Consider the following 14,097-nt stretch of genomic DNA (forward strand, 5'->3'; position numbering starts at 1 on the left):
TTGATGTGATAGGTTACACACCACAGTTGTTAGTTCTGCAATTTCATATTTGAGTTCCTTCAGAACTCTTGGGTGATACCATCTGTCCTGGGGACCTCTTACTGTTTAATTTATCAATTTGTTCGAAAAACCCCTCTACTAACTGTGACAGTCTGTATCCCCATGTTCACCCTTTTTACAAAGCTATCATGGATTTTGTACAAAGTATGCCTTGTAAGGGATCATTTGAAAACTCATAATTTGCTGATCATTATTGTTCTGGTAAAATATGCACGGCAACATTGCATGTAAAGTTATAAGATTCTAGTGTTTAACATTACTGAGACATATTCCAAGTTTAGAAAAGCAGGCACAAAACAGTTCCTCAAAGACAAAAGGCAAATTTATGCTTCAGCCAGGTGTCAACAAAATCAAATGGACTAGCACCTGGTTAAGTGGCCATTCTTTTGAGGAAAAAGAGTGTGAGTGAGAAATTTATAGCAAATATATAGCTTGGCAAATAAGTTGCCATCTCCCCAGACTTTCTGTCCCCTGAATCCCAGCTGGAGATGATTCTCAAAGAGGAAAAGATATAAGAATGGGGAACAGACAGCCCAAATCATCTCTCCTGATACCTCTATTCATGGTATTGAGAACACTTGAAGGACAAAGGAAGCACCATTGGACTGTGGAAGGGATCCTAACTGAAAGATTCTGCCACTAAGACTGCTGAAACATGTAGTGAGAAAGACTTTTTGCTTTGAATTCACTTAGCTTGTTAAGTTAGGTGTTAATTACATTTTATCTTTTATTTCTTTGTAAACAATCCTGACTTTTATGCCTCATCCCTTGTAATCACTAAAAATCTATCTTTCTGTAGTTAATAAACTCATTTTATTGTTTTATCTAAACCAGCGTGTTTGGGGAAAAACCATTTGTGCTAACAGGATTTGTGCACATCATTTTCTATTCATGAAATGACAGACTTTCTATGAGCTTGTGTTGTCCAGAAGCAGAGAGCTGGGCAGTACAAGCTGCACATTTCTGGGGGAAGTCTGGGACTGGGAATTTGCTAGTGTTGCCCTGCAGAGTAATTCATGGGTGCTGGCTATAGCACTCACACAGTAGAGCTGGGAGTGGTTTACATGCTGGAGGCTGTGTGTGAACAGACCAGCAGTGGTTGCTCTCACAGCGAAGCAGTGTAAAAGGCACCCAGGCTGGAGAATTGAGGAGACACAGCTATTTAACAGTCCAGATTGTACCCTAGGGATGTCATCTGACTCCTCATTCTGGGACAGTTCCTCAGATCTGTCACCTAATAAGAATGGCTCAGGTGTGGGAATCTCCCACCCATCCTCTGCAGTAAAGACCAATACAGAGAATTCATTCAGCTTTTCCGCAACGGCCTTGTCTTCTGTGAGTGCTCCTCTAGCACCTCGCTCGTCCAGTGGCCCCGCTGATGGTTTGACAGCTTCCTGTTTCTCATGTATTGAATTTGTTTGTTTATTTTGCTGCTAGTCTTTGTGCTCTTTGCTAGTTTTAATTCAAACGCTGCCTTGGCCCTGCCCTGTTGTACTTCTACACCTGACTTGCCTGCGTGATGCTCCTTTCTATTGTCCTCGCTAGGACTGGACTCAGCTTTTAAAGGGCACCTTTTTGCCTCTAATCGCCTCTTTTACTCTGTCATTTAGCCATGGTGGCCTTTTTCGGCTCCTCTTACTGACACCCAACTCCCTCCCAAGCACTGGGTCAGAGTCCCAGCTGAGATCCTAGCCATTGAGATGGAGCCAGTGACCAAAGAATGACCCACAGCTCGGGAGCTGGACTTTACCTTTCATGGCTTCTGCAGCCTGGATGAGCTCAGTGACGGAGCCAGCCACCCGCTTGGAATATCCAGCCAGCTGCTGCTTCAGCTCGTGACTCGGCTTCTGCAGAATCTGGGGAAGGAGAGGACTGTGAGTAGAGGCAGGCTGTATCCCCAGAGAGAGAGGGCCCCCCAAGGGACATGGCTGGCAATATCTGGCGTTACTCCATCCAGGGCCTTTCACAAACCTAGGGTTGTGCCAACTCCCACCCTCCCTACCCGCAGGGGCTATCCCCTTGTTCCCCAGAATAATACCATTTGGAACAGGAACTGGCAGCCCAGGGGCCCATCTATCCCTGTCTTTGGTCTCTAACAGTGCCTAGGACCAGCTACCACAAGAACCTCTCAGTGGCCATTCTGGAATGACAGGCCTGTAGGGGAGCTTCCCCTACTCCTGGCAGGTGGGGCTGGCTTGTGCACTGAGGTATCATGTCCATTGTTTTAACCCTTTCTACAGTGACAGTGACTTTAGTTGGTCTCATTCTCCACGGAAATGGCTGATCATTTCCTGAACCCTGCTGAGCTGGTGGTCTCAGTGACACCTTGTGGCGGTGAGTGCCACAGGTTAAGGTGATGCCCCCTTCCTCCACGGTGGAATTACCCAATCCAGAATCCTTTCCTCTGGAGTCATTTGACCTCCCCTGCCCTGGGTTCCTGGAGCTGAGAGACAGTTCCCTCCCCCATCCCGGTCTGTCTGCATGCCAGGGAAGGCTGCTGGTCCCACACCTGGAGGCGCTGAGATCTGGCCAGGCAGGTGCCAAGCCGCCACGAGTGCAAACAGCACATTGCAGGAGATGCTAGGCTCCCGCACTGCAGCTGGGGCCCAGCTCTTCACATGCCCAGCCTGGCTCTGCAGCTGCTGGGCCAAACTGTGGGCACACGCTGCACCCTCCCAGACCCACGTCACCTGGAACGCGGGCGCACACAGCACCTTCCCAGACCCACGTCACCTGGAACGCGGGCACACACAGCACCCTCCCAGACCCCTTCACAGGGAGCGCGTAAACACACAGCACCCTCCCAGACCCACGTCACCTGGAACGCGGGCGCACACAGCACCTTCCCAGACCCAAGTCACCAGGAACACGGGTGCACACAGCACCTTCCCAGACCCACGTCACTGGGCGTGTGTGCGCACACAGCACCCTCCCAGACCCACTTCACAGGGAGTGCGTAAACACACAGCACTCTCCCAGACCCACGTCACCTGGAACGCGGGCACACACAGCACCTTCCCAGACCCACGTCACTGGGAGTGCGTGAAACACAGCACCCTCCCAGACCCACGTCACCGGGCGTGTGTGGGCACACAGCACCCTCCCAGACCCACGTCACCGGGCGTGTGTGCGCACACAGCACCCTCCCAGACCCACGTCACCGGGCGTGTGTGGGCACACAGCACCCTCCCAGACCCACGTCACCGGGCCTGCGTGAACACACAGCACCCTCCCAGACCCACGTTACTGGGAGTGCATGAACACACAGCACCCTCCCAGACCCATGTCACAGGGAGTGCGTGCACACACAGCACCCTCCCAGACCCATGTCACAGGGAGTGCGTGCACACTCAGCACACACCTAGGCCTATGTCACCAGGAGCATGCGTGGACACACATATGTAGTGCACACACATTGAACACACCCCTACCTGTGTCACGCAGAATGCGTGCACATCAGTATGCATGCGCACAGAGAGCACACCCCTGGCACGTGCTCTCACATGCACCGGCAAACACAGCCCTAGTCCCTCTCACCTAAAGCACGTGTTGTGTCCCACACCCTGCCCCACTCCCGCCCACCCCAGCTGCGTCACTCGGTGCTCACACCGAGTGGAACCTAGTGCCATTTGGGCACATGCACACACGCGGGCTGTGACCAAGGCTCATGCTGGGGCAGACACACGGGGTCACTCCAAGCACCACTGTACTCACCGGCTGACAGGGTAGGAAGAACAGAATATAGAAAAGAAGAGAGTAAAGCAGTGAACAGCCTGCAGGGGCAGTGCCAGTCAAAGGCCCTGGGGGGCTCTGAACATGTATGTGGAGACAGAGCCTCATTCTGCGAGGAGAAGGGAGCCTGAGGGGCAAGGGCTGGGATTGCCAAGGGAGGAAGTTGTGTGCGCAGCAAAAGTAAGGGAGAGTTCTGTGTCACGCATGAGCCATTCGGACCATCTAGTCTGACTTTCTGCAGCGCGAGCGCCAGAGAACCCCCTCCCCCCACCCCCCACCCTGCAGGGATTCCTGCATCAAGCACACGTCCAGCTTGATCTGCAGCGTGCCGGGGCGGGGGGGGCGGGGGGGGGCTGGGAGATGTCTTTTTGTGCAGCCTGGGCAGCTAAAGGATGGAGAATACACCACGGCCCTAGGGACTTGGTCCAGTGGCTCCTTATGCTCACTGCACCTTATTTCAAGTCTGAATGAGTCTAGATTCAGCTTCTCCCCTGGAGGGTGCTTCGCCTTCGTTAGATTGAAGAAGGGCGGGCCCGGGTTTGCCCCAAACCTCCCAACTCCTGATCAGACACAGGAGAAGTTGACCCAGACTGTGGGGAAGATCACTGAGGTGAGCAAATCTGCCAATAAGCGCAGGACCCACCAAGGTAGAGGAGGAACTTTGTCACACTAGGCAGCAGTTCTGCAGAAAAGGACCTAGGGGTTACAGTGGACAGGAAGCTGGATATGAGTCAGCAGTGTGCCCTTGTTCCCAAGAAGGCTAACAGCATTTTGGGCTGTATAAGTAGGGGCATTGCCAGCAGATCGAGGGACCTGATCATTCCCCTCTTCGACATTGGTGAGGCCTTATCTGGAGTACTGTGTCCAGTTTTGGGCCCCACAGTACCAGAAGGATGTGGAAAAATTGGAAAGAGTCCAGCGGAGGGCAACAAAAGTGATTAGGGGCCTGGAGCACATGACTTATGAGGAGAGGCTGAGGGAACTGGGATTGTTTAGCCTGCAGAAGAGAAGAATGAGGGGGGATTTGATAGCTGCTTTCAACTACCTGAAAGGGGGTTCCAAAGAGGATGGATCTAGACTGTTCTCAGTGGTACCAGATGACAGAACAAGGAGTAATGGTCTCAAGCTGTAGTGGGGGAGGTTTAGGTTGGATATTAGGAAAAACTTTTTCACTAGGAGGGTGGTGAAGCACTGGAATGGGTTACCTGGGAATTGGTCCTGCTTTGAGCAGGGGGTTGGACTAGATGACCTCCTGAGGTCCCTTCCAACCCTGATATTCTATGATTCTAACTCCTGGCTAACAACAATCGCCTCCCCCGGCAGGTAACTGGACAACGGTCCAGTCATCTCTCACGTAAACTAAACAGATTAGGCTTCTTCAGCATCTCAGTGTCAGGCCGGTTTTCCAGACCTCAGATCACTGGTGTATCTCTTCTCTGAACCCCTTTCCAATTTATCAACATCCTTCTGGAAGCGTGGACCCCAGAATTGGACCCAACATACAGTACCGGTCCCGTTAATGCCACGGACAGTGGTAACACCACCTCTTCACTCCTATTCAATATTGCCCTGCGCATCCATCCAAGGATCACAGCTACTCTCAGCTCCAGCATCGCACCTGGAGCTCATGTTCAGCAGGCTGTCTAGCATGATCCCGAAGTCCATCTCATAAATGTGACCTGCGCTCTTGGTTCCAAGACTCATATTTTAAGGTCACACAGGACCATTAGTTTATCTCACCTAACCTCCTGTATAGCACAAGCCAGGGAACCACACCCAGTTGAAGGCATCGAGAGATGGCGAGTCCACCGCTTCCCTTGGGAGTTTGTTCCAAGGGCTAATCCCCCACTCTGATAACAACGTGCGCCTGATTTCTCATTTGAATGGGTCTGGTTTAATCTTCCAGCCATCGGCTCTTGTTCTGCCTTTTCCCCTACATTAAAGAGTCCCCCTTTGGTACACAGAATTTTCTCCCCTGGAAGGTGTGGTGAGTGGGAAGTTTTTGTAATATTTTTGAGTCTTGTTTGCATTCTGTGTGCTGCACTGTTACCCAGGGGGTGGGTAATGAGCTGTTTGTTCTCAGGGCAGGTGAAGAGACAGATCTGGGTGTCGCTCGGCTGTCTGGGTCTTGGTCCTCACATCAATAGAGCCTCTCTCTGAAGATACAAGAGTAGATCCAATCGCTCTGACACTGACACATAGCAAGCAATGCCCCAGAGGGACAGGGACTTCCCCACCTCTCTGCAGGGAGGTGGAGTGGCATTTCCCCAGCTTAGGTACGGCAGAGGTGTGAGGTGGGGGATAAGTGCTGGCTGCTGGGCAGAGTCAGGGGTCTCACCTGGAGTCTAAGGAGGAGGTCAGCTGGAGAGACAGACAGAGCTTGAACAATGGGGTTCAGTAGAGCTTGGCTGGGCTCTAACCTTCACTTCTCTCTGCTAACCTAAGGACTTCCTATGCTGCATTGCCATTGACTAATAAACCCGACTGTTCTGGCAGCGCTGTGAGAATGTCACTGCAGATGCTGGCAAGGTGCATTAATCCCTGAGGAGTGTACACATCTCCACTGGGGTCTATCTCAGTTGAACTTGCTGAATGGCGCTCATGGGGTGAAGCAGAAGTATTGCAGGCCCAGAGATCCAGTGTAAGGAGGCGGTGAAGCAACGTGGCTTATGCAGGAGGAAGAGTGAGATCCTTTGGGGGGTCTAGCACAGTGAAGGGTTCCTCCAGGACTGTTCAAAAGCTGGGGCCATCGCACCAATCCTGTGGGTCAATGACAGGTGGTGGTGATGCTGAATGCTCCAGTAGCATTTTGCAGCAGTAAAACCAGGCTAGTTAGAGGAAGCAGCAAGAAAATGGTGTATAACCACCTCCCTAAGAAGGGCATTGCAAACCAGTGCAGGGAGAGAGAGTTAAGCGTTGGGAAGCTCAACGAGGTGCAGCGGATTGCAGGGCTGGAGAAGGATGATCAGTCCAAGAAGCAGGTTCCAGACCCATGCAGGGTTCCAAGAGGGTCTGAGAGTGACAAAGGCAGCTGCAGAGGCAGCAGCAGGGTGTCCTGAAGACCTGGTTTCCCATCCAGAAGGGGGTCTTCACAACCTGACTCCCCATTGATAGATTTGAAGCGGTGGGAGTTGGAACTGAAAGCAAAGGACCTGCCTGCGGTCCAATCAGCACAGAGCTGTGGCCCATGTAATATCCTCAGGGCCTCTAATGAGTACAACTTACCAACTGATCCCGACTGCTCTGGATAAATGACCAGTCCCCAGCATGATTTGCCAAGCCCCTATTTTGCGGCAGCTCCAGTTTTACCAGTACCGATTTTATATTTTCTTCCAGATCACTGATACAGGGCATTGAATGGCACTGAGGCAAGAACAGATCCCTGCAGGACCCACTAGAAACTCCCTCACTGGATGACTTTTCATGTTTCCTGAACTGATAGGTCAGCAGACCACTTCTTAAAGCAATTTCAGAAGGTGTCAGAGGGTGCTTGGAGGGTCGGGCAGCCTAGTGGTTGACGCACCTGCCTTCCAGCCCCTTGCTGCCCTGGCCAAGGTGTCTCAGTCCTTACGGGAGCCAGGTGCTCCCTCTCCACTGGGTCCCAGCCCAGGGCCACGTGTGAAGCAGTCCCCAAATAGGGAGCTCCCGGCAGAGAGTCTCAGTCCACTGCCCTGGGCTACTCCCTACCACTGTGGCCTCTCTAGTCCAAACCATTTTCGAGGCTTAACTCAAGCAGCGCTCCCCCATGGACCTTGGACGCCCTGCCATGGCCTTAGGTTCCTCCGGGCAGACGGCTGTAAGTTTGCCAGGTTCTCTCTTTTTCTTCCCGTCCAGGTCTGGTGTTGGCTGCAGCTACAGCGGGGCATGCCTAGCTGGGCCTACAGGCTCTCCCGCTTTTCCTGTGCTAGTGTGAGGTTTCGCAGCTTCATCACACGTGGGCTACGCTGATTGTGCATAGTGCTGGTTTTTAATCCAAACATTGTGTGGGCCTAAGTCCAGTGCCTTGGAGAAGTCTCAGTGCGTTAACCTACAGCTACCGTTAGCATCCAAACTTGTGACCTCAAAAAACACAAGTTTCTCTGAGCAGACCTATCTGCCATAAAACCATGTTGACTGGTGTAAATCATGCTATGGTCCTTCAGTTCTTTACTGACTGTAACCCGTATCAGCCTTCTCATGATTCTGCCCAGGATCAATGTCAGCCTGTGGTTACCTGGGTCATCCTATTTACTCTTCTTAAATCCTAGCACAACACTGGCTGTTTTCCAGTCCTTTAAAAAGTGACAGAGAGTCCTGTGGCACCTTATAGACTAACAGACGTATTGGAGCATGAGCTTTTGTGGGTGAATACCCACATTGGTGCGTCTGAGATTTGAGAAACAACATTCATGATTCAGAAAACTCCTCAGCCAATTCTTTAATACTCTTGGACACAAGTTATCTGTCCCTGATGATTTAGAAATGTTTAACTGCAGTAGCTGCTGCTTAACATCCTAACTATTAATGGAACAGAAACTATTTCATTGTCACTCTCATATATGAATATAACATCCTGCTTTTTTCCAAACAGAACAGGAACAGCCATTGAATACTTCTGCCTTTTCTGCATCATGATAGATTGTTATGAGACAAAGAGGTAAAACTGACCTAGACCACTGCTACGATTTTGTTTGTTCCTGGTATTTTTTTTTTTTTTATATATTTTTTATTTCTACTGGACATAAGCTTTTCATGATACTGTTAGCTTCCTTTATCAACTGTCTGCCTTTCCTCACTGCTACTAAGAGCTCTCCATGGGGATGATTTATAGATTCACAGAGTTTAAGGGTCCATTAGATCATCTAGACTGGCTTACTGTACATCACAGACCAGAGAATTTCACCCAGGTACCCCGGCACTGAGCCCAGTGACTTGTGTTTGACTAAACCATAACCTGTGGAGGGTGAGGACAGAGTTCTGGGTGTATGAGGGAGAGCCCCAACATGAGGAGGGTGGGGAGAGTCTAGGGGGGATGGGGGAAAGAATCCCAGAAGAAGGTGCTACAGAGTGACCCCTGCATCCACGGGGCAGCTGAGCATCGTGTGCCTGGGCTCCCCTGGAATGCTGCCAGGAGATGGAAGCTGGGAGGGGTGGGGTCACTCACCACCAGCACGTGCTCCAGCAGCTCCAGGTACCCGTTGGCGCACTCCTTCCCGTAGCGCAGCGCCCGCAGCCGCACATCCGCGCTCACCTCAGGGTGGTAGGCAGCTTCCTGAAAGCCAGAAAGAGTGAGCAGTGCTGAGCACTGCTCCACACACAGCACCGGCCACACAGCCCTGCCCATCACCTAGGCCACTGCCATGGCATCCACACCCTCCAGTGCCTGAAGGACCCACTGCCCCCTAGTGCCCTGCCCCCCAGTGCTCCCTCTGCAGCCTATCGCCCTCCTGCCCTGCCCCGCCCCCCCGGTAGCCTATCGCCCTCCTGCCCTGCCCCCCAGTGCCCCCCCTGCAGCCTATCGCCCTCCTGCCCTGCCCCGCCCCCCCGGTAGCCTATCACCCTCCTGCCCTGCCCCCCAGTGCTCCCCCTGCAGCCTATCGGCCTCCTGCCCTGCCCTGCCCCCCCGGTGCCCTCCCTGCAGCCTATCGCCCTCCTGCCCTGCCCCCCAGTGCTCCCCCTGCAGCCTATCGCCCTCCTGCCCTGCCCCCCAGTGCCCTCCCTGCAGCCTATCGCCCTCCTGCCCTGCCCCCTTGGTACCCCCCCTGCAGCCTATCGCCCTCCTGCCCTGCCCCCCAGTACCCCCCCTGCAGCCTATCGCCCTCCTGCCCTGCCCCCCGGTGCCCCGCCTGCAGCCTATCGCCCTCCTGCCCCGCCCCCTCAGTACTCCCCTGCAGTCTATAGCCCTGCTGCGCTGCCCCCCAGTGCCCTCCCTGCAGCCTATCACCCTCCTGCCCTGCCCTGTCCTGCCCCCCAGTGCCTCCCTGCAGCCTATTGCCCTCCTGCCCCGTCCCCTGGTGCCCCCCCCCGGTAGCCTATCGCCCTCCTGCCCTGCCCCATCGGTGCCTCCCCTGCAGCCTATCACCCTGCTGTCCTGCCCTGCCCCCCGGTGCCTCCCATGCAGCCTATCACTCTGTTGCCCTGTCCCCCGGCAGCCCAGTGCCCCATGTCCCCACTGTACCTTGCAGGACCGCAGCATGTCAGCGATGGCGCGGCGGCTCAGGTTGGCCGTGGCGATTACGTCCTCCTGCCGACATGAGTTGCCAGCGGCCACGGCCTTGGCTGTCGCCATGGTGATGCCTTTGGTCATGCGGATAAAATCCTCTGGCGTCGAGGTCTTGGCTGGAGGTACCTGGGTGCAGAAAACCTGAGACAAGAGGTGGGGATGAGACCAGGACAGGTGGTGGCAGGGGGGGGCAGGAGCAGGCTGGGATAAGGGGCACAGGTACTGCAGTGTGGTCACTGCCTGACTTCCGAGTGCATCGCCGGCAGCGTCAGCTCAACCGAGACTGACCCGCGACTTCCTGGTCCTTGGAGGTCCTCTTTCTTGAAAGCCAGAAAGAGTGAACAGTGCTGGTTCTTGGAGGCAAGCTCTGCCAGCACGCAGAGGGGCTGCGTGCCCCCAGGAGGGTGGAGGGGGCAGGTGCTGCCGGCACGCAGAGGGGCCGCGTGCCCCCAGGAGGGTGGAGGGGGCAGGTGCTGCCGGCACGCAGAGGGGCCGCGTGCCCCCAGGAGGGTGGAGGGGGCAGGTGCTGCCGGCACGCAGAGGGGCCGCGTGCCCCCAGAAGGGTGGAGGGGGCAGGTGCTGCCGGCACGCAGAGGGGCTCCATGCCATTTCGCTTCACCCTTGGGCCGGGTGCTGGGTGCAAAGGCCGCTGGTGAGGAAGGGGCAGCTCCTAGCAGAGGGCTCTGGCCTGGCCCATGCTCACCGCCAGCTCCTGGCGGATATGCTCTATGGTGGCCTCCAGCGCACGAGTCCCCTTTGTGGCCTCGTCCTCCACGGCCTTCACCGTCTTCAGCAGGGAGGTGACGTTGGTGACCATCACCTGGCAGACAGAGAGGGAGGCTCAGTCACCCGGCCCGGGGAGTGCTGGGAACTGACAGCCCCAGGTCCTGTCCCCAGTCCACCTGCCTCATATCCCTCCTCCCCAAGCTCACCTCCGCCCTCTGCCCGCCACAGCCCATATCCCTCCACCCCCGGCTCTCCTCTGCCTTCTACCCACCAGAGCCCATATCCCTCCACCCCCAGCTCTCCTCTGCCCGCCACAGCCCAAGCCCCATATCCCTCCACTCTGCCCCCAGCTCTCCTCCACCAGCCACAGCCCACATCCCCCTGCCCCCGGCTCTCCTCTGCCCTCTGCCCACCACAGCCCATGTCCATCCGCCCCCAGCTCTCGTCTGCCCGCCACAGCCCACATCCCTCCGCCCCCAGCTCTCCTCTGCCCGCCACAGCCCATATCCCTCCGCCCCCAGCTCTCCTCTGCCCGCCACAGCCCAAGCCCCATATCCCTCCACTCTGCCCCCAGCTCTCCTCCGCCCTGTGCCCGCCACAGCCCACATCCCTCCGCCACCAGCTCTCCGCCCTCTGCCCGCCTGTGCCGTTATGAGTATAGTATCTCATTGAAAGGTGACAGGGCCAGAAAGAGTTAATTAACTCATCTCACCGACTGACCTGACCCATGGGTGAACCTTAAAAACTGGTTAGCAAGATATGCAAATGAATAAAGCTTTGAAATGCAAGTCTGCATTGGTAGAGGTAGAAGGGTAAATGTTTGCTCAGGTCTTGTGATGTAAGCAAACAAGTCTGGTCTATTGCTATAGTTTTAATTCAAAGATCAAAAAAAGGAATATTAACATTTATGATGATACTTGAGGGAAATAGTGTTATTGTCTGTGTGTCTCTTTGAAGGTTGTGATAACCTGTATTTGAACTGTTTAATGGATAAATTACCCTGTGCTAATTGCCAGGATGTTTGGGAGAAGGAGTTGAGCCTATTGTTTTCTCAGGCCAAAAGGCTGCTGGAAATGTATAAGAAGCCTGGGACACGATCCTGCTTCATCTCAGTTCTGCTTTGGGTTTCAAGACGGGGAAACCTTAAGCCACAAGGATTGAGATCCCCAGTCACTGACTGGAGCCACCCTGAATATGGACATTGGACTATATCCTATGGACTATTTCTAAAAGGACTTTTGGCAACTACAAGCTCACCTCTACTGTGTATCTGAACCTCAAAAATTGAATTCAAGTCTGTCTGTATATTGATCTTTTAACCAACACTCTCGCTCTTTTTTTTTTAAATAAATTTTAGCTTAGTTAATAAGAATTGGCTGTAGTGTGTATTTTGGGTAAGATCTAAGTTATAATTGGACCTGGGTGTGTGGCTGATCCTTTGGGATTGGAAGAACCTTTTCTTTTATATGATGAGAGAAGATTCTCAGGAATCATCATCATATCTGACAGGTGTGTCTGGATGGAGGCCTGAGGCTGGGCACTTTAAGGGAACTGCGTGGTTTGGACTTCTGAGTAACCAGTGAGGTACTGTAGAAGCTGTTTTGTGCTGGTTGGTAAATCTAAGTATTGGAATATCCACCAGCGTTTGGGGTTTGTCTGCCCCGTTTGGTTTGCAGTTCACCCTGATTGAGTAACCTCAGCTGGCTCCCACGGGCAGCACCATCATACCGCCACAGCCCATATCCCTTCGCCCGCCACAGCCCATGCCCCGTATCCCCTCGCTCCGCCCCCAGCTCTCCTCTGCCTCTGCTCGCCACAGCCCATGCCCCATATCCTTCCACTCTGCCCCCAGTGACCCCTCCTCCCCAGCACCCTCCACCCTGCTCCCCCCCCAGTGACCCCTCCTCCCCAGGACCCCTCCACCCTGCTCCCCCCCCAGTGACCCCCTCCTCCCCAGCAGCCTCCCCCACACTCTGCTCTCACTGCCCTCTACCACCTTCTTTCCTTCTCCTGTTCACCCTGCTCCCTCCGCTCTTCCCCCATCTGCCCACACACTGACCTTGGCCGAGTTCTTCAGCTGGTAGACTGAGGGGTCGTCCCCGGCTTTGCCGGCCGCTGCCTTGGTGGCACTGATCAGGTCCCCAAGCGCCTTGGCCACGTCCTTGACCGCATTGATCAGAACCACCTGGGAAGGAGCAAGGGCAGGTCAGCGGCTTGGCTGGTGCCCCGCAGTGACGGACGGGGAAGGGGCAGGCTGAGAAGAGAGTGAGCTGAGTGTGCGGGGGCACCAAAGGCCAGGCCACACCCCAGCCCAAACGCCATGTGGTTCCAGATCCCAGCCCCATCTGACCTGAGTCTCAGGGTCCTCAGAGCCCAGGCTGGCAGCACCCAGCTTCACCACTTCTGCGAGGCGGGTGATGGTGGCCACGGAAGACTGGGCAGCCTGGGCCAGCTTCTCCTGGCTGGCAGTGGCGTTCTGCACCAACACCTTGGTGTCCTCCACCAGCGCCTTGGCTGTCTTCAGGATGCCCTCCCTGTGGGGGAGACAGGGGTCAGAGAGGAACAGCCTGCACACGTCCTCTGCGGGTGAATCATAGACTATCAGGGATGGAAGGGACCTCAGGAGGTATCTAGTCCAGCCCCCTGCTCAGAGCAGGACCAACCCCAACTAAATCATCCCAGCCAGGGCTTTGTCAAGCCGGGCCTTAAAAACCTCTAAGGAAGGAGATTCCACCACCTCCCTACGTAACCCATTCCAGTGCTTCACCACCCTACTAGGGAAATAGTGTTTCCTAATATTCAACCTAAACCTCCCCCACTGCAACTTGAGACCATTGCTCCTTGTTCTGCCATCTACCACCCCCGAAAACAGTCTAGATCCATCCTCTTTGGAACCCCCTTTCAGGTAGTTGAAAGCATCTATCAAATCCCCCCTCATTCTTCTCTTCTGAAGTTCCCTCAGCCTCTCCTCATAGGTCATGTGCTCCAGCCCCCTAATCATTTTTGTTGCCCCCCGCTGGACTCTTTACAATTTATCCACATCCTTCTTGTAGTGTGGGGCCCAAAACTGGACACAGCACTCCAGATGAGGCCTCACCAATGTCGAATAGAGGGGAATGATCACATCCCTCGATCTGCTGGCAATGCTCCTACTTATACAGCCCAAAATGCCATCAGCCTTCCTGGCAACAAGGGCACACTGTTGACTCATATCCAGCTTCTCGTCCACCGTAACCCCTAGGTCCTTTTCTGCAGAACTCCTGCCCAGCCATTCGGTCCCTAGTCTGTAGCAGTGCATGGGATTCTTCCAACCTAAGTGCAGGACTCTGCACGTGTCCTTGTTGAACCTCATCAGGTTTCTTTTGGCCCAATCCTCT

At 54.4% G+C, this 14,097-nt stretch overlaps 1 protein-coding gene across 3 annotated transcripts in view; it reads right to left on the reverse strand.

Annotated features, from left to right (window-relative positions):
- The window catches only part of TLN1 (talin 1), a 171,285-nt gene that overhangs the window by 17,561 nt on the left and 139,627 nt on the right, over window positions 1-14,097 (reverse strand). For all 3 annotated transcript variants that reach the window (XM_045020456.1, XM_045020455.1, XM_045020457.1), the window contains 6 exons: window positions 13,071-13,254; window positions 12,780-12,905; window positions 10,698-10,814; window positions 9,950-10,135; window positions 8,936-9,043; window positions 1,811-1,916 (listed from right to left, as the gene is read on the reverse strand). In XM_045020456.1, the coding sequence (XP_044876391.1) occupies window positions 1,811-1,916; window positions 8,936-9,043; window positions 9,950-10,135; window positions 10,698-10,814; window positions 12,780-12,905; window positions 13,071-13,254 (827 nt within the window). The remainder of the gene's footprint in view (window positions 1-1,810; window positions 1,917-8,935; window positions 9,044-9,949; window positions 10,136-10,697; window positions 10,815-12,779; window positions 12,906-13,070; window positions 13,255-14,097) is intronic.

This window comes from Mauremys mutica, chromosome 6, assembly GCF_020497125.1.
Source record: "Mauremys mutica isolate MM-2020 ecotype Southern chromosome 6, ASM2049712v1, whole genome shotgun sequence".
Classification (NCBI taxonomy): Eukaryota; Metazoa; Chordata; order Testudines; family Geoemydidae; genus Mauremys; species Mauremys mutica.